Source organism: Trachinotus anak, unplaced genomic scaffold, assembly GCF_046630095.1.
Source record: "Trachinotus anak isolate AG129_WGS33_773 ecotype Australia unplaced genomic scaffold, CSIRO_AGI_Tana_v1 ptg000013l, whole genome shotgun sequence".
NCBI classification, from domain to species: domain Eukaryota; kingdom Metazoa; phylum Chordata; class Actinopteri; order Carangiformes; family Carangidae; genus Trachinotus; species Trachinotus anak.
Genome location: NW_027273864.1, coordinates 22551511 through 22572387, shown reverse-complemented (window position 1 = coordinate 22572387; position 20877 = coordinate 22551511). Strand labels below are relative to the sequence as shown.

The 20877-nt window shown below is 39.6% G+C and overlaps 1 protein-coding gene across 1 annotated transcript; it reads right to left on the bottom strand.

Annotated features, from left to right (window-relative positions):
• Nucleotides 1–10: 10 nt before the first annotated feature.
• Nucleotides 11–20863, bottom strand: cers5 (ceramide synthase 5). The gene is made up of 10 exons (XM_071494413.1): nt 20561–20863; nt 10859–10964; nt 9781–9911; nt 9371–9428; nt 9198–9248; nt 7968–8060; nt 5534–5662; nt 4807–4913; nt 3422–3578; nt 11–1029 (listed from the first exon to the last, which is right to left on the bottom strand). Exons 1-10 carry the CDS (start codon nt 20731–20733, stop codon nt 865–867), a joined length of 1170 nt encoding a protein of 389 aa, XP_071350514.1. The 5' UTR covers nt 20734–20863; the 3' UTR covers nt 11–864.
• Between the last annotated feature and the right edge of the window lie 14 nt (nt 20864–20877).

Below are 20877 nucleotides of genomic sequence, written 5' to 3'. Positions count from 1 at the left end.
ATGAGACATCTTTCAACAATTGAATATATTTGGAAATACATTTTTACAAGGCACTCAAGTGAGAACGTGATACCAGACATTTAGTATGGTCCTCATACCTGGATTCCTCTATAGGCAGTGACATCAAACAATTTCATACACATTTTGGTCTCAGAAGAAGTAAAAAAACGTTAAAACAGAACAAAACCATAAGTCACAAAGTAGCCAAACAATGTGGTTAAGGGGCAAATACACACAAAACTGCAAAGGGCAGAAACTGCTGCTGTTTAAAGTGTGTTGCTCATCAGGTCGCACATGAAGCAAGTGTCCTTCTTTTAATAGCTAATAAAACCACATTCGTAGCAACGCAGTTATTTCTATGTAAAATAGCTGCTATGAAATGTCTAATTTGGAAACCCACCCTAGCAGCGGTTTTGTCCTTTGATCCAGTGTGAATTAACCCTTAGAAACAAAAATAATAATCAAGTTCATCTGACCAATAAAACTGGGAGAGAACATTGAACCAACCAACATCTGCAGCTAAACTTAGCACAAAGTAAATCCCATCAATTGTAGAATAAGACTATGCAAATCACTCGCTTGAACTGATTTCCATATCATTTCAGTTATGTCGTACATGTCGTTGCAGGGCTCCTCAAAGCCGGTGTCAGTGTCAGCACATCCATCATCAGTTCACCAACATATGAATCTGTGCGCACTCACTGTCAGTGTCATGTGTGATGGTAGACTGTGTGTGTGTGTGTGTGTGTGTTTGAATGGGGGCAAGAGCCTTGCTCGACAGAGGACTGTCATTAAGACAAACAAAGCTCTTGGAGACGCTGTGGGGGTATAAACTGCAGGGGGCTCCCGGCTCCAGGCTCCATGTCACCAGCTGCTGTGGTTCTGTGCTCGGGCTTTGGCAGCAGCACAGTGGCCGTTAGTGCCATTTTCTCCCTTGGGAGAATGAGCAGAAGTCTTGAGGCCTTTTGTGGGCGTGTCAGCCTCTTCTTCTGAGCTGCTCTCAATGTCGCTGCGGACGTCATTGCACACCTAATAGACAGGAAATACAGACATAGTTGTGTGTTCTTTCTAACACTAAAGACAGAAATAAAATGTATTACTTGAAGTAACTAAATAATTTGAGCCATTTTAAGTGATAGTTTATCTTTTACTTTGCATATAATCATTATAATCTTTTTTTTCCAAGGTCATCTTAATAAAATACTGACATGTCTATATATATATATATATATATATATATATATATATATATATATTTATATATATTTTATCCCTCACATCTCTCACATCAGGATAACACTAAGAAGTATCTCTTCAGCAACATTATATACAGGGGAACTATTAATTATAAAAACTCTTAAGGGTACGTAAGGATGGGAGTATTATTTTAAAACATTTTTTTAGTTGTCCTTTTTTATCTGCCAACAAATGCTGACAACTGGAAATCAACCTCACAAGAGTCACCTTGAAGCCCATGTGTCTAATTGTTATTGAGTTACCTCTGAGTTTAAGTTCTTGTCCATAATATTTTAAATGTATTTTGTCTACATTCTGTGTGAGTCATCTTTGTGGGGTAGTGATGTATTGTATCTGGAGCCACTTCAATATTTTTAAAACTACAACAGGCAATTTCACACGCTGGGGGTGTCCAAATAGCTGCCAGGGGGACGTTTAATCATGAGAAGTAACACCAGCAGAGTAAAGAACAAGCTCATTTTTATAAACCCTGCTGGACTGTGATCACTTAGTACCAAAGCGACTATGGAGGGAGCCCATCTTCCTGTCCTCTGTTAAAGGGACAGAAATCTGTGGATACTCGACACCAGAATCTCATTTAGTAAAACTGAGTGAAACTAGACTAGATCACCAACCATCGTGAGATTATTTCATGGGTAATTGGAGAAAAAAAAACACATTCTGATACACAAAATTATGTTTGCTTTTCTGACTGTTCTATAATGTTTGCTTCTCACTTGGCCTTTTGATGCCTCTAAAAAAATTATTTTAAGAAAATAAAAATAATTGAATTGGGGGAAATCACTGTGACCGAACAACGTCACAACGTATAGGAATCAAACCTACGATGAGAGGTTGCTTTATATCAGGAGGTCATAAGCTTTGCTTCGTTCTTCCTTTTCTATTCATGTAAATCACCATGTGATTCATCATAACCACAGGGTGGTGGTGTGGGACAATTTCAAAACACTCCTGACTAATGAGAAACACTTGGACATACCTGACATTCATGACACTATTACCCCATTATTCATCATTTACAACTCTCCTCCTACTTGCTGACTTTGTGCGTGGGGTTGAATCTAAGTGCTGATCTACCGCAACAGCTGTCCAATTAAACCCACTGCAATTACAACAAGTCCTACTGGAAATGGAAAGGACAGATGGAATTGAGATGTGTGAAATGAATCACAGCAGAGGGAGTGAACAGAAACTTACAGCCAAAAACAGAAGGTAAAGTTGTCAAGCGGACAGAGCAGACGGAGAGAAGCAAAAGAGTAGTGGAGGAGGGCTCACTGGACAAAGAGAGACAGAAAGACAGGATCTCCCTCTCTCATTCCAGAGGGAGATGAAACAAGCTGCGTCTGCAGAGAGATGACACAGAGTCAGGGACAGACTGGAAAGAGGTGTAAAAGTGGCAATTTATAATCAGAAATAGCTGTGGTGGTATTTCAATAAGCATTCTCTGATCACAGCCTGGATGAGACTGTTATCCATTTGTTCCACTGCCCGATTGCCTCTATAACACTGCTCCCTTTATGTTCCTGCAAATAACTGGATTAAATGCTTTGGGATCAATGTGTTTGGGACTTTTTCATTAATATTTGCTTATACAACATTATTAAAATTAGTACAGAATCATGTGAAATTTTTTGAGATGCAATAAACCTCATGAAATTACACAGTATAGCACTCAACACCAGCCTGGACACAGTGAGCCAATCTGACCTTAGACACATGTAGAGGTACGTTTTTTTTTTCTCCAATGTAGTGAAGTGAAACTAGCAGGAGCTCGTACCAGAAAACTAAAGATAACCTGTCACAAGATCATTAATTGTATGTTGTAATAGCGGGAAAACAGTTCCTTGTGCAAGATGTCAAACCCCTCAGCAGGTTTTTCAATTCATTGACAAACGAATCATTTGATCTGGAAAATGTCAGGAAGTAGTGCACAGAACCCATTTTCAGAGAGTCCAAGTGACATCTTTAAATCTCTTGTTATGCTTTACCAGAAGTTCTAAACCCAAATATATTTAATTTTCTGTAATGAAAAGCAGCAAATCTTTAAATCTGACATAGCTGGGAGAAGTAAATGTTTTCATTTTTAATTAAAAATTAACACAAAATAGCTGGTGATTCATTTTCTGTCGATCAACATCATTAAATCGACTAATAAGTGACCCACCTTGCCGCGCAGCATGGCTTTGATAGCTATACGGGCTATGAGGTAGGACCAGATGATATGCAGCACTTGAAGAACGAGCAGTAAGAAGTTGAAGAGCCACCACGACGGGAAGGGCCCAACTATGGCCCAGCTCTCAAACATAGTGGAGTTCAGGACCCTGGAAAACAAGGAGACACACAGATGTCCGTTTTACTTCATAGTTTCTAAATCAAGACGTCAAGCCCCACTTCAACCATATTTTTAACCAATGAGGCTCTTTGCAACTGCACAGTTTGTAATTCCTATTTGGGAGTCAATGGCAACCAAAGAGGTGAGGGACATAGATCTAGTGCAATATTAGGTGAGTGGTTCGTGAGGTCATGTCTTCCTTCAAATCCAGCTGAGCGACAGAAGGTTGTCAACAGACCCTCTTCCCCCTGCAGAGGTATGGATTTCAGTGCAGGTAGCTGCAGCGGCAACATTAGCTTTATCACTCATCCACACCAAGACACTGAATATAGCTGCTCAGGTTACTTTTGGTAACAATAGACTCTCTATTGTCTGCCTCTCTAGAGGTTGAGCTTCAACATCCAGGCCTCTGTCGAAGAACAGCCGCTATCCACACACTTCCCGTAAACCTCGACGTTAGCGCAGATCTCTGCAGTGATCTGGATGAGAGGTACAATGATGATGAATCTGTTAGTCAGAGACTGTGGGTATCGTGGAAATTGCCTCATCAGATTTACAAACTGGTGGTAGTTGCCTCACATTATTTCTAAACACCAGAGCATGGTGGTTTCCATTCTTGGGTCACTTGAAATACACTGAAGTAGTGGAGAGTACACGCTGTGTGTTTCTGACCACTGTTACCATTTACAGAAACAGGATATGGCCTGAAATTAGAGTAATTTAAGAAATCAAAGCAGAGTATGATTATGATGTTTTTCTATTGAAACAGTTGTTTGCAAAAACAAGGCTAAAAGAAAAGCGTTATACACACATTTACCATACTGAGCTCAGTCACTCTCAAAACTAAAGTCAATCTGATTCAAGATTCAAAGATTTATATTATATTTTTAATATGTGCAGTGAAATATGTACTGCACATATAGCATCCTCTAGAGAAATAAAGAAAAAAAAAGAAATATTGTATAAACAATGTAATTTTAAAGTTATATTAAGTATTACAAGTACATATTTTCAGTATAAGATTTTTGTAAATTATACACCTTATATTTATAGGCATAGGCTATATAATAAAAAAATTTACTGATCCTGATTAAAAATTTTTTAGATATTACTTTGCCAGAAAAACACCATGAAAATATTTGCAGAGATTATCAAAGTATTGTGGTAGAGTAGTTACAGTGTTCATTCTGAGGCTGCAGGTGTCACAGGGCACTCACCATATCGGATATATAAGAAGTCGTGTGATAAAGAAAACCACACTAAACACAATGAAGAGGAAGTCACACAGGCGCTGGTATTTGGCATAGTTGGCCAGCTTGGCTGCCTGTTGAAAAAGAAAACAACAGAAATTAAGCATTAGGATAAGTTTTGCAAAGTGAAGATTTTTTTTCCCTTCCACACTGGACTCATACTCTTAATCTATTTGGATTTCATCCAAGTGGAAGCAACTGGAAACACTAAACAACAGTCACAATTCATCTCTATTGTTTCAGGAACCAACTGATGTGAAGCAGAAAGGCTACTGAACAATAAATATCCTAAAAGGAAACTAGTGTATTTGAAAGCCAAAGCTGCACAGTTATCAACAGCAGTCATATCTTCCTCTATCTTTCATATGTTTCCAATTTTTGTTTGGCATCACTTCTTCAGCATGTTAATGATAATTCACGTTCAACGTCTGATCTGATGTGCTATCAGAAAAATGTAAATAAGGTATTAAGTATGGAGAGTCACTTACAGCTTGACTGCATGTTACAAAGGTAAAAATGGTAATAAACTGCCCATCTCAAATATTATGATTCAAAAATGGCCAGCAGTAAAGTCAAGTACAGTGTAAGTGATTTGTAGTTAGTTGCTAAAAAAAAAAAAAAAAAAAGCAAAACCACCAGTGCGGTGCTTTCAGTACAATTTTCAGAGCATCATAAACCACCACGTCTAACTGACCTCTAACAGGAAGTCAGAGGCATCATGGACACACATCACCAGACTTCCTACTCGCGCCATGTTATTGACGTAGGAAAAGCTGATCAGGCCGACTGTAGCCAGGTGATGGATGAACATGATCAGGAAGTCCTGAAATTATAAAGGAATAAATGAGGTTAGCATACTGTACCTGTTGACTGTTTCAGACTCAAATATCTCAACAACTATTGGATAAATCACCAGGAAATGTGGTGCACACACTCATGTCCCCATTAGGATCAACTACAATCAGATGTATTAACTAGATTTTACAAGGTTTGCTCTTTATACTGTATACTTGCACTAATATTCAGTGTATTATAGTGTATTATATTACCCCCATTGTACAGTGTAAATTCAGCACACAGTATTGCTATGGGTTTATCTTTAGTTTTTTTTTCCAATTATTTATATTTATTTATTTATATATTTTTTAAATTTAGTTTATTTAGTCACTGTATAGAATTTAAGCCTTTAATTGTATTTTTTATTATTTACCTGCCTTACTGTTTTTGTGATTTATATGAAGTGGCAGCTGCACTGCAATTTTAGGAGTACTCAGTCTAAAAACTGACATTCTCATCAGCCTCTGCTTTACATTTAGTTTAGTGCTAAGTGGCAAATGTTAGCCTACTAACATATTAAAGATAGACAAGTGGTTAGGGTTTGGGTTAGCATGTAGCTGCAAGCACCACTGTGCCTAAATACAGCATCACAGAGCTAGAACTAGAACAACTGTAGACTCTAATTCTTGTTCAGCAGCTTCCACCTTTTGTTTTGCCATTGAGGGCATAGAGTAACTATGATTGTGGATTAAAGATAAATGTGTTTTTAAGTGTCTGGCAGCAGCAGAGTTCAGAAGAAAGACCACGTTTCCTGTTAGTATCACCACCAGCTCAACTGCCACGAGATGGAAATAAATGCAAGACTGTGCATCAATAGCCCACAAAACTGTTAAAACTGAAACATACACAACACTCTAATATGTGTCACTGCCCACGTGAGACGACAGTCCACTATTTGTAGCAATGTCAACCGAACTCCCAATAAACACTGCATTTCATCACCATTATTTCAAAACAGTATTCACTCTTTCGCGTAAACACACGGCTAACACTGATCTAAACTCAAATCTGACCCCGTGGTAGTGCTTTCTTTTCTGCAGCCAGACTTGGAGAGAGGGAGAAGACACGGGTGAAAGATTAACAGCGCAGAGGAACCGAAGACAAACAAAGAGGCAGAGACACAAGAGCTGAGCTTAAGATGGAGACATGTGCATCTGACTATCAAGTCATCTGGACTGACAGCAGCAGACTGCAGGAGTGGACACAAGGGGGTCTGCAACAGCTTTGGTGTATAACAATAACAATGAAATAACAATATATTTGGTCATGAATATATATATTTTCTTAAACTGAATGGGTTAAGGTTTGTTTATTTGATTGCTTCAATATATTTCTGGCAATTTTACAAGTCCAGGCTGAGATCTCCTTATGTGGGATGTTAAATAAATATGAAAATTCCAACTCCAAAAGCTGAGTTTGTAAAACCAGCATTCATCTTTATAGAATCTTTAAGCTTGACAATCTTCCTCTGTTATTCAAATTTGAAATTGACCACTACATGCACGAATACTGGCTCCTTTGCCTGTTTGGGAACCCTCTTCAGTGTGTGTATTTATTTACAGAACACCTTTGTGGTTTAGAGCGAGCAATCACAATTAAGCAGAGTTGAAGAAAGATTCAACAGTGAGAAAGGCCTTTGGCTTTAGAAACACACACAGGAGTTTCATCAGCCTCATCTGAATATCACATCATGAAGTATGACATTAAATTACAACATGAATCCAGGCCAGCTGCCTCTTGGTGACCTGCACGATTCCTCCCGCCGTCAAATTAAAACACATTTTTCCAGTCTCACATTCCAGACATTTGCAGTGCGAAACATCTAAAACATTAAAGGCAAGTGTCTATGGCTGTAACTAACTCCAGCTCTAATGCGCTGGTATTGTGTGGAATTTCTGTAATTCTAATAGAGTTAGGCCTGCTCCATCCTGCAATCACATGACTGTAGATGCCCTCACGCTGAAAATACAAGGCATTCACAGACCGAGCAGCACCGGCTGCACCCCCACCCCCTCCCCAAAAACAAAAACATGTGATCCCCTCCAAAATTAACACAACTGTTAAGAGTTTGTAAAAAAGCAAACTCAGAAGTCAGGTTTAGTCTTAGTGCACTGTTTGATATGTGCACACATTTGAAAAAGTCACGCATGCACACACATAATACACATTTCTCTGCAGCTACCAAATGAGGGACAATAGACGTATTAACGACGTTTAACAGGGAGTGGCAGCTGTGGAGTATCCAGTGTGGTCTAAACTAACAATGCCAGAGCCAGTATTGTTCCTCTCACCTTCCTTTTTATGTCTGTGAACTGGGAGAACATGAGTGACCAGTAGAAGGCCAATTCTGTCACATAGTAGTGGTAAAGGCCCGGAGTCATGACCTGAAGAGACAGAGAGGAGAGACAGGTTTAGTCAGATTAAAAAAAGAATCTTACTCATGTTGAAGTGTTTCTCTTTTTTTTAAATAAACTATACTGGATATCACACAGAGATGAGCGTGACATGTGATCAGCACTGTGTAGCATTGTTACCAATCATGACAGCGCACATCCTGGTGCGATGAATCACCAGATTACTTAAGCAATAAGACGTGAGACGCTGTGCTGTCCACTGAGCTGTGTCATGCCTGGCAGTGTGTCTAAGGCTGGGTTCAGTCTTACACACATTCATTCTCAAAAACAGAGCAGATATTCATGAGCAGTCTGCATCTTGCAGTGTGTAAGGGTTTAAATCTCTGTGCTCCTGAATGGAGCATTAACCCAGATGAAGCCTTTGTGACTACCTGAAACATATCTGAGTTCTGCAGCTGTAATCTGAACAAATTTGAATGTGAACCTTGTTTTTTTTTAGAATTGTGATCAAGATTTCGAGTGAGCAGGACATTTTACAGTTGAAAGCTCTGATATGAGGTTTGAATATATGTATACAAGTGATAATAGTACTGGCAACACTTATAGTTGCTTAGCAACATGGTTTCTAAGCAGCCGCTAAGTACCTGCATGAGTAAAAATGTTGATTTTACATGCTAGCACACACATGCATTCAAGTATTTCAAGAGTAAGCATCGAATCTCAGAAGTCTCAGACACATTTTATAATCTAGCCAGACAATCAGAACTGAGGATCAGAGCTGTCCTTTCTTATAAACTGAATAAAGTGTATGCTAAACAGTTTTAATCTCAAATATGGTATGGGCAAAACAACAGGAATACAAGGACATCTGAATGATATGTTTTTTATGACACATTATCATTTATACAAGAGCAGGGAAAAAGCAGTGAAGTAAAAGCAAACAGACACTGACAATGCTTCTGCTGTTACACAAGGTACTTTTCTGCTTATGGTTAACTGCACATGAGGGTGATAAGTACAAAGTCATACAATCCAGTGCAACAGCCCTGCAATAAACAGTCCGTTCTTGACATTGTTGGTTCAACTTGGAGGTGATTTCTGAGGCTGTAGCTGTTGCATAGGATTACATTATAGATGATATAGAGAGAGAGTAGAACTGCTTTTTACCTGATAGGGGTAACCGTACCAGCAATGCCGTGTATCCCACATCCAAGGGGACTGAAAACAAACACACATTAGTTCAGCAAACAATTGATAATGTCAATATACATGAAAATATAACCAGCCAAACAAATTTTTTCTGATATTGCAGTTTCTAAGCTCAATCTGAGTGTGCTCACCTGCCACAGAAACTGGAACCCATATATAAATATGCACAAATAAAATGTAAACCTCCACCTAGAAGTACAAGAGAGGAAATTATGATCCAGAAAATATTTCTAATATCTGAGAGACACTACATTAAAACCAAACACCCATTTGCCCCTGTGCTATTACAAAACATGTGATGCCCCAACCTTAACATAAACTGATCCTGATTCTATTTTAAATCTAAATTTAAATCATAACAGAAAACAGGGTTTGAAGGAAAAGCCAAAAATGTTCTTAATCTGCTGGTCTGAAAGTCAGTCCTGTCCACACTAAGATAGAAGTGTTAAAATACACACACACCTGCACAGAAAACACAACAACCACTGTGTGATCAAGCCTGCAGAGAGGTTAAGGGTGAACACAATAGGCATTAACCTACATGCTCTCGCAGAACTTAGTGTGTGTGCTGGGTTTGTCTTGGTTCCTGCGGTGTCTGAACCAACGCTGGACCTTTCGCACTTCCCAGTCCAGCTGCTTGGACAGGCCATCCAGATGGCGGGAGTCTGGATTCTGTGCAGCGAGAGAAGAAACAGCAAAAACAAACTTAAGTTTGTATTTAGGAGTCCAACAGGGATGAAAAAGACACTTTACCATTATGTTTACAGTATTCAGTGCATCCATTCGTATATTGCAATGTTGCTAATGCAGCAATAGAAGTGAGACATTTTCTGCTAATGTTACAAATCAGATATGACAGTTATGTGCATTTGCATAATTGTTCCATCATGCATGGCTGTCCCAAGCATTGTTTTCTGGAGTTATCCAGAGAGTGGAACACAAAAATGCAAATTCAGTACCAGGAAAAGAGTTTTCATTAAATGTGTTTTCATGACAAACAGGTTATGTAGAGTGTATACTGTAGATTGTAAGATATCATATGATGCATTTCCGTTTAAAATGCAAATAAGACATCATCCAGCTGGGTGGGAAGATTTACCCAGAATTTTCACTATTTTATGCTGTTTTATAGATTAATTGATAATGAAAATAAGTGTTAGAGGTTGACAAACCTCTATAAAAATAACATTAGCACAATCAGCTAAATATCACTAGTAATTAACTGGTTGGAGTGAGAGAAAGCTGATGCCACGTCCAGAGTTTGTAAACAGCATTCATGTCGTAATTACAACTGGAAAACTCAGTAACATCTGATATATTCAACTCAGCCTTTAATAATAGGCAAGGGCTTGAAAACCAAACACACATGGGCGCCTTACATAGCTGAAGTCCACAGTTTCATGTAATTAAAACAATATTTAGTGGATCTAGTTTTACATTGTCAGAGCACAGTATTTTCAACCATAACAAAATCATATTCAGTTCCTGAGTTGTCTGACGATGTGAATGTTTCCAAGTCACTAACACAGAAATCTTTCTCAGCTCCCTGTACATAAATGCTTCTTTAAAAAAAAAAAAAAGTTAAAAGGTAAGAGAAGTTGTCGAAAAAGAAATCCAACCTTTGTGATGGATGTAAACACTTTCTCCAGCACTGCATTGGGCTGAGCTCTTCTTCCAACACCTGGCTGAAGGCGGAGACTCTGTGCACAGGTACTGGCAATAAATCTGTGACAGAGGTCAAGATGTGAGAAACATAAAAGCCACTAGGTGTTGTTCAAACTTCCACACTAACCTGTTTGGATGATGTGATGTTTTACACAGCATTAAGAAGAAGGAAACATTGGCCAACAAAATCTATCTATCTAAAGTGCTACTACTTCTACTGCTGCTACTACTACAGTCCACGTTAATGCAGTAACATCACTTCACCTGTCAGATAATGTACTACACTTCAGGTACAACAGAGTTCTACTCAAGTCAAAACATCGGGTCTCAGTTCTAATTTATCACGCGCAGCTTCAGCTCCATGTCTGGTTAAGGAGTTTTCAAATGTAATTTATAAAGATTTTCTCCCTCTCTATCTGTCTCTGGCTGTGCCAATACAATGAGTGTCTGTGTACATCACATGTGTGGTTATGATGTGGTTAATGTGTTGCATTAGCCTGGCAAGCTAATGGCTATTAATGGATGAAATATGGCACACACTTGCTGGAGGGGAGCTTCTGAAAATCCCCAGTGATTCTGGGATGTCTTCTTCATTATGGGAACAGCATGACCTTGTGTGACCCCGGCCTGTAGTTCTGTTCTGCATGGTAAATGAACTGTCACGTTCAGCTGAGAGAGAAGCTCTGAGTTTACCCTGAGCGTTTATCTGATTAAAGATAGAAAAGCTGTGTTGTGACTGACAGGTTAGACGGATAAATGGTTTACAGTGTCCTAGCTTACAGCTTAGCCAGGAACTAAACATGCACAAATAATGTCTTTTTAGCCATTATTGGCCACTTGTGTTTTCTGCTGTTGCATAGCTGTGTGAGCCTATGGCCATGAATATTCATTTGTGAGAAAACCTTCTTCCCTGTCGAAATAAGGCATAAAACCTCTTTATCTTTAATATTAAGTCAGACATGGGTGAGAAAATTCTGCAGTAGCCTGTGACTTGCCCTCAATCTGATTAAGTCTTTTGGTGCTGTGCTTGTGGGTAGTTAAAAAAAGACAAAAAAGCAAAAAACTATTATTGCATCTGACCACGTGCCTGCTGGACATCTCCACACACATCTCCCAACTACCAGAGTAGTTAAATAAGTATGAATTTTTGTGCCAACTCATGTTAAAATTAAAGTCTGAACTATCTCTTTAAATACTGTTCTATTGTCTAGCAGAATAAAAAGGCCCAATAAATCATTTACAAGTTTGTGCACTGTCAGTGTGGCTGCTGCAGAAAATTACACAGAAACTCTTGAGGAAAAACATTCCTGTGGTCTTCACCTGTGAAATCTACAGTCTGAGCAAACATGCACGTGCTTCTCTAAAAAGGAGAAAGAAATACAAAGATGTGGATCTCCTCTAAAGCTGACGTCAGAAGACACTAGCAATGGGTTTGTAACCACAGCTTCTTTCCTTCCTCTGCTTCAGACCTGGTAGTGAAATAAATGAAATAAAGCTCACTTGCACAAACCAAGGCCAGTTGCAAATTTGTTAACGCAAAGCAGAGCAAGTTTTATCTGTTATCTGTTTATCTGAGCAGAAGACATCAGGCCTGTTTGTACAGAAATAACTTGTGAGTATGCAAAAAAGTCTAATGCAATTAAAGCGTATGAAAAAAGCTGTAAAGGTCCACTCCGTAATGTTCCAGAAATCCCCAGATCTGCCTCGCTGGCAAGTGATGAGACAATTTTATAAGACTGCATTGTAAATTGCAGTTAGGGGTCAACTGTCATTTGGCAGTAACCCACAGTGTTACAGGAATGCAAACTATGTTCATGCCTTTGACTAAAGTGTAGACTATTGAGTCAGTGAGTAGTGAAGATAAACGCCCCCTTACAATTTGAAATGTCACGGTATTTGATCATGTGACCACACAGCTCTCAGACCACAGCATGGCAGCTGGAGGGATTTTCTGTCCACAGCTATAGATGAAAACATGAGTGAGTATAAAACCTACAGTTTACTATTATTTAACCTACATAAATGTCAGTTTTGCTGTGACTTTGTTATTCAACATTCTCCCCAGGAGTCTATTTGTCCAGACAGACTAAATCATAAACTTGCAGATTACATAAAGAACAAATACAAATGAAAGCTCTACTGTGAATCCTGAGTTGGATGTGGTTTGACTGGATCACACCTGAAGTGGTAGAGTTTAATGTTTTGGGGCTTTCCCTTCATATTAGTAACATCCCGGAGTTATAATCCAGAGTTTGAATAATGAATATAGCCTACTATCCTGAATCTGGACTAAATATAAACTGGGATGTGCACATGACTTTCCTTCTGTATGATCAGTCAGTCACACAAACCAGGAGAGACCAGAGCGATAATAAACAAGAGATGTGTTTCTGGTGAGCCCAGCTTTACATGAACAAAGTGCTCTTTTGCCTGTGTTTAGCTTCAGTTGAACACCGGTAACAGCAAATGCCTCACTGGTGCAGAAACACTTGTGATGAAGGCTGATAAAATGGCTGCATTTCAACATGCAAGTCTCACCTAACGCTCCTTTAGGCGTAACAGCCGGATGTAATCAGGTACTTCAGGTTTTGGTCCAGCAATCGTGAATCTGTACTGAACTGTAGAAAAATTCCCTAAAGATAAAACCTTATGTTCAGCTGTGTACTGGTGGTGGGAATCTGACACTCACCACAAAAGAGCCTCAGCCATTGTGTTCTATTAGGAGCAAAGTAGAAAAAAACTCAATAAACAAAAAGCAATGCCTTTTGTCTGACGTAAAACCACTCACACTTCTTGTCCTCCCCCCTTTTTTTTTTTTTTTTTTTTTTTTTTAATTGCCTTCCTGCAAGAACCAGATTTACCTCTCAACACTCTGTTCCCTTATCCTGAAGTGATGTTTTGTTTCAAGCAATGACAGGTATGTGGATTAAAGGGGCTGTGTTGTGTAACTTCAACACCATCCAAACTAACAAGTGTCTTGAAAACTGGTTCTTTAAGCAAATTTTTTTTAAGATTACTTCTACCTTAGTTCTTTAAGTGACCTTCACTTCACTTAGTGAATTTCAAAACTAAGGTGTACCGATGACTGTGTGGAACTAAGGTGCAAAAGAAAAAACATAAATTTAATTTATGCAGAGAAGTTAGACTGGATATGTGGCATGATGTGGTTAAACATTACTAAACACTTTTAACGAGCAAAGCCAACATGTAGCGATCAGTGTCAGGCACTTTGATCAGCTAAAAGCTCAGCGGCTGCACGGTGCTGAATGTGACGCAACCTGTGAGTCTGATTCACCCCGAACTGACTCAGTGGTGAACCTTTAAGTGCCTACAGTAGCTCTCTAACAATCTTTCGATTAAACTGTTTCCCAATCACATGGGTAAGCTAAAAGATGAGCTGATGAGCCACAGCTATAGGATAAGTTAGACTATCTCATAGGCCAAATTTATGACAAACAAAAGGGGTGAACTGACAGAATTAGCCCACACAAGCCCGAGCCTGCAGAGCTAATCAGTGGACCGCAAAAGGCAAAAAATGCAAGCTGATCTATTTATGTCAAATGTCAAAACATCCCTGTTCCTCCTCAGAACTCAAACACTCCAACACTGTTAACAAGGGCAGTCTCAGTGTGGTCTGTGTACATGGACGCTAGTCGCCCCTACGGCAAGCTACATGCAACCTTGACACTGTGAAAACGTCCCATTGCCGAGGCCTAGTCTGAGGCACAGGCCCGGCTCTATTCATAGCACAGTATTGGATGTGACTGTGGCCTTCATTTGAATTGTTACAACTTGTTTTGAAACAGAATTGTCAGTTAAGTGGAAGAAAAGTGACTTTAAGGCCTGACAGTGCTAGACTGTGTGATCAATAAAAGGAAATTGAGTGAGGAGGATGTTTAATGTGCCACATCAACTACCTTAAGGGTTTTGACAGAGAGAATAGCTTGTAGTTAGTTTATGAGGAAACAGTCAAAACGGGCAACAACAGATTACAAGGCAAGTCTGGCCTGCTCATAATCTCATACACATCTCAGTTTGTAGTCTGAACACAGTTTAACTCATGACATGGCTTACAAGGGCACAGGCTCTCACACAGAAAACAGCCTGACTACTCCCATTGACAAAGTCAGTGCCAACAGCAAAGCAGTGATTACGATCAAACAAGAAGAAACTGGTCTAGAAAAGGGGGGCCTGTTGGGCTGAGGACAGCCTTCACATTAGTCAGAGAGAGGAAATGCCTACAGGTAAAAGAGGAATCCTGCAGACAAGCTTGATGATTACGTCTAACAAGACTAGGTCAAAACCTAGTATGTGGCCGGACACTGTTGTAGGCTATTTGCATTCTGCCTAGTGTCTGTTTGCTTCCCTTCTACTCTCAGTACTCACGAATACAGTATTTTAATACAGCTGAGTTCCCAATAAAGCTGTTCTCATTTACACGTTTCTGTTGTCAGACAACAGAACACGTTTGAGGTAGTGACTGAAACGAGGCCCATTAAGACTACATGATAGAGAGAGATTTTCTATATCTGGAGAAGTACAGTAGTTATTTCCTCAGACCCAACTACTCCTCGTCCACCAGTCTTTCTGTCGTTACCAGTGGTTCTGTCTACATGCGAGCACAACTGAGACCAAACTCCTCAGGAGGTGGCCTGAGTTTGGTTAGTTTCAAATGCGTTATGTTGGCGACACTACAGACTGTAAATGCCCCCTAACAGCAACTGAGCTAATTCATTAAGAAAGAGGATCAGCCAATGGAGAAACTCAAACTCATTTACATTGCATTCGGCTGACCAATAGTGTAATTACAATCGCTCAGTCACTCAGTCAGTAAGTCAACAGCATTTACAATTATAGGGCTAACCCCATTGTTGGGTGTTGGGGTCCAGCCAAAAATGTTCCCTTTTTATGACAAAACCAGCTTCTCCCTGATGACAGCACTGAATTATCTCATATTTAGGGCACGTTATCACATATGATAGTCTTATAGTCTTAGTGTGAGAGTGAGAGTGAGTAAGAGTAGATACACAAGCAGCTGCTGTGCCTTCAAAGAGGACCATTTTCTGAAGAAAATCCATCAGTGTTTGCTGCTGAAACATTTACAATAGCTGAAGCAGCTGAAGTTAAAGTGACAGTCGAAGTACAAATCCTGAAACATACTAAAATTGTTCAAATGCAAGTGCTGCGTGGTGAAGATTCAGTTTACAGGTATAATATGTAACTTTTCTGCATTAAAATGTCTAAAAATGACTACACCTATGTTATATATTTCGAGTTGAGTATTTACATTATTCCATATGCTCCCAGCCATTTTCAAACCTAAAGAAATCCATGATTTAAATTTTTTAACTATCCATATAATTTGGTCACAAGTCAGTGTCATCATATGCCCTTTGTGCAGCCATCAGTGTTGTGGCTGTCTGCCAGAAGTAGTCAAAATTGTTTTTTTTAATCCAGTTTTTATGGCACATTTCATTACATTTTTTATTTTGTGGTTGTTTTTAACCAGATGAAGGGTTTTAGCCATTGGATGTCCGGATCTTAAGTTATCAGAGAAACAAGCTGAGCAAATGTTAGCAGCAGCTCGTCACCCACCCCCTCAGAACGTCCTGTGTCTGCCAAACTGTTCTGCAGAAACAATGATCCATGTGAAACTGCTTTATACTGTTTTACCAGATTTAATCACAGGGCATGTTTGTTTTGGACTATGGTGGTGATGTTACCAAACTCTGTGCTGTAAGTTTAAGTTTCAGATTAAATGTAAACAATGTGAGTTGGAGTAAAATATGTATGAACAGTAGACATCATTGAAGTAAGGAAAGCTGCTGAAGAAATGTTTCCTTTTTTTTTCTTTGGTTGTTGAGGTTAAGACCTGAAACCTGAAAGGGTTTGTCAATCGAATAATTACTGCTCTAGGTGGAAGTGTCACAGTGTAAGCACTGAAAGGAGAAATGTCAGTTGAGGAGAAAGATTCATGCAGTTGAAATATCAGTTGACATGTAGAAGTTTGGGTAGAAGTTAACTATGACTCCCGGGGTGCATTTTGGCATGAAAAATCCACTGAGAGAGCTTAAAATTTTGTTGTGTGCTGCTAAAGGTGAGAGAAAGCTAAGAATTATGGTGTTGAGAAAACTAAAAACACAATCTGCAGCTTAAAACAATTCAGTTTTAAATTCTGGATCAATTTTGGAATAATTCAGCATCTATGACTATGAAGCATTTTGAATTTGCCAGCATTTTTAATTCACTGGCTTTTTCTTCATGATGACAGCATGGGTACTATAGTATTTAGAGCCATCGACTACACCAAAAAATCATAGACAAAACATGATTTGCTCATAAACAAAGCTCAAGTAATTAAAACCAGTGGCCATAATATAAACTGATAGGAATGTCACACCACCCAGGAGAGTCATATGTTTCCATAACATTATAACATTATATATCAGGAGGATAGAGGATATCGTTTGAAGAAACAATAAAAACAGTCATTTAAAAAAATGGGGAAAAGACTGCCCCCACTTTAAAACTCTTTGTAAAAAAGGAAACAAACAAACAAAAAAAAAACAGAAGAAGAAGAATAAAAGAGAACATAACTTGAATTAGGTCACGAATCAAAACCACTTTATAACATATAAGGATGTGTCCGAGAGAACTCAACCACCAAAACTCAGCCACAATCACACACACAGTGTGTGATCGCACACAGTGTGTGATCACACACAGTGTGCGATTGTGTGACCCTCTTTTTGCAGTGTGTATGTGTATGTGTGTATTTTGTGTGATATAAAATGAACTGTGTGCATGCCTAACAGCACAGCCTGTGTTAAGGCTCTGCAGAAAGAGGAGTATGAACTCAAGCTGTGGTGTGATGTTTTTCTCTGATGAATAAATGAATAAGGCCGTCAGCTGGTCGGAGTGTCAAGCAGCGACAGAGTAAACGCTCTCTGATAACATCACCCTGTATCAAGCTGGGCTCTGTCTCTGCTCAAGGACAGCCTCACATTAGAGAGGGACAACCTGTCAGCTTTGGCAGCTCAGACAGGTGGCTCACCACTGTGTGCATTTTATCAAGCACATCAGCAGCTCCCCTCAGACACCTCCAATGTCTGATTGCTACTTATTTGCCGCCACTTGACTATGTCTGAATCAAACAGACAGAGTCTGACACTGTGGAGTCAGCCCTATAGGCACAAAGTGTGAAAAGCATACCTAAGTGACAATGGTACCTACCTAATTCAGTTTTAAAGGAATATTTCATACTACACAGGCCAATTTCACCTTCCAGCAATGTTAAGAAGCCAGCATTGTTACTTTCTATAAGTCATGTAAAAATATGGTGTAGTCCCTGATGTCTGTTTTCTGTTTGTTGTCAGACAACTACAAAAAGCTGTATACTTAAAGGTCACACCATGCCAACTGGCTAATGGTGATTCCTGTGCTCTTTCATCATTATGTGACCCTTGATCAAATAACTTTTTATAGCCATGTAGTTGGCTAACAATAGCAGCACCAAGATATGTCTCTGATAACACCTGTCTTATGTTATATGCAATGATGAAAACCATACGACATGAAATCACAAATGTAGTCAGTCTAGAAAGATCAGAGCTACCGTGCATCTTGAAACGCTCATGTGCAGCATTACGCACCAAACACTGTCTATGCATCTTAATTACGTACAGGTTAGTACAATCACAGACATGCTGAAATCAGGGGTGAGCTAGACAGATAAAATCTTATAACACAGTATATGTAATTTCATAATCGCTGTATCAATATGACTCATGATTTATAGTATTTTTTAATCAAAACCTATTGAAAGCCCCTTTAAGGCTAAAACAAGTTGATGAGAACATCTGTTTCTAACCCAGCAAATTTCATACCTGACAAATCCAGCTACTTCAATACAAAAATCACGTAAATATAATAAAGTCACTAATTGGCCTAATACCAATAAAAGTATTACAAGGATTCCTCATTCTATATAAGTCATCATATTGCCCCATGCTGACTGAGATTGCATACTTTAACCTATTTCTTCTCAAATACTCCATTACATATATGACACTATATACTATACATTACATTTTTCAATATCCTGAAGCCCTACAAATGACCTCAAACTGGCTTCAACACTGTGCAAACAAAACACTATACTGTTTACTGCTTAATAAAGCAATGAAAGAATAGAATATGAGTTTAGGGCCATGTATATAAGCTTTCATTGGTTTTAGCACCACTCTTCACTTACGTTTTATACTGAAGCTAAGTGTATAATGCAGGCTTCCATTAGGCTATAGGTTTGTCAGGATTTAAAAACTAGAAACAGATCACACTCATAAAAAGGAAAAGCCTCCCTCAACGCATCAATGGCTAAACAAACATTTGACAGAAATTCTGAATGGTGTTAACATCAGTGAAACCACTGTATCAGGTCATTCAGAAGACCAGCAAAGTTTCAGTCAATGAATGAGTGAAAGTGGTTTTCCTGCCGCCTCTGTCAGTTGCAGATGGCTGCCGCTGAGTGCAGCTCTGCCAGAAAATGTGAGAGAGTTGGTGTCGGAGCCTTTTCTTTCACGCCCGGTGTTGTTTAGCTAGACCTCATTGGTTTGTCAAACTTTATCTTTGCAACTCCCATCGCCCCTCATCTTCTTATACCAACAGGGTAGACACGACACAAAAACTTCTCAAACTGAATCTGTTCTGAGTGAGTTATTATGAGATCTTTTGAGGAATCAGGATTTACTGGTGGGACAGCCACACCTCCCCTGTGAGTGACACCAGACTGACCCAACTACCATCACCTAGACCTGAATTTGCCTAATGTGGCATTCCACTGCTTTCTTTCTTATCAGTATCATAGTAGTAAGCTCTGACTTGTCTTATCTGTCTTGTCTTGTCTTATCTGGGAAAGAGAGTCTGTGCCAGAGTAAGGTAACTTAACAACAGATCAACTTTTCAGCAGCAGTCAAATGTACAAAGAAAACATATTGCTCTGGTTTGTCAAGGTCAAAATGCCTCCGGGACATCTCCACTTGGTCTTATAGCAAGGCCTGCAGCTGGCTGGCATCCAAATGTGTACCAATCAAGGGTGTATGTGCGTTTTTGTTGAATGCCATGTCATTACATTATTGCCTGCCCCTTCACACGGGACTAGATGGATACCCTGATCATAAATGTTTCAGGCAATTTCACAGAAGCAGCAGGCTGGCAGGGAAGTGGCAGCACTCCCTGACACACATGCATCCATCTGTGTAGGACAGCTTAGACACATGAGCAGGCAGTCAGTAATTAGCAAACTACCCTGGAGGTAGCCAAACATCTGTGACAAGGGTTTTGGGAAGGAGTGCCCTGTCAAAATGAATATATTTCTTTTTTTCACCTGAAGTCAGGGTGTTTAAAGGGAATTTGGAGCAGAAGAAGAAAGATAACAGTGTAGTTTTGTAGCGAAAGCAGTGACAATGAAACGGTGGTGGTCGCTAATAGAAAAGTTTGGGAACCCCTGAGTTAACCCACAGCTAAAGATACTGGTCCCCACACAGCTACCAAACCCATCATTGTGGGGGGGGGGGGGGGGGGGGAATAAAAAATAAAAAATAAAATATCCGTTAAAATTTCCAAGAAAACATCCGACATGAGCGGTAATTACGAACCTCTCGAAGAGCATCCTGACGAAGAAGATCCCGACAGCGAGCGGCAAGGCTCCGAGCAAGTGCCCGGCTTTAGGATACTCCACCCCGGGTGCTGGGTCTGCCAGATCCGCCCAGGTTACGTTGTGAGGCAGCCAAAACCTCTCGTTCCAAAACCAGGCTGAAAGAGCAGCCATGTTTCACAGTGGTCCTGTCCCCGGACGGTTAGAAGAAATTAGTTTCTTAACCCGAAAGAAAGGATGTGTGGGACTTGTTGAGCGCCTCTCCTGCCCCTGAGCCACTTGTTTGATGAGCTGCCAGAAAAGGAGCCTCACTTCCGG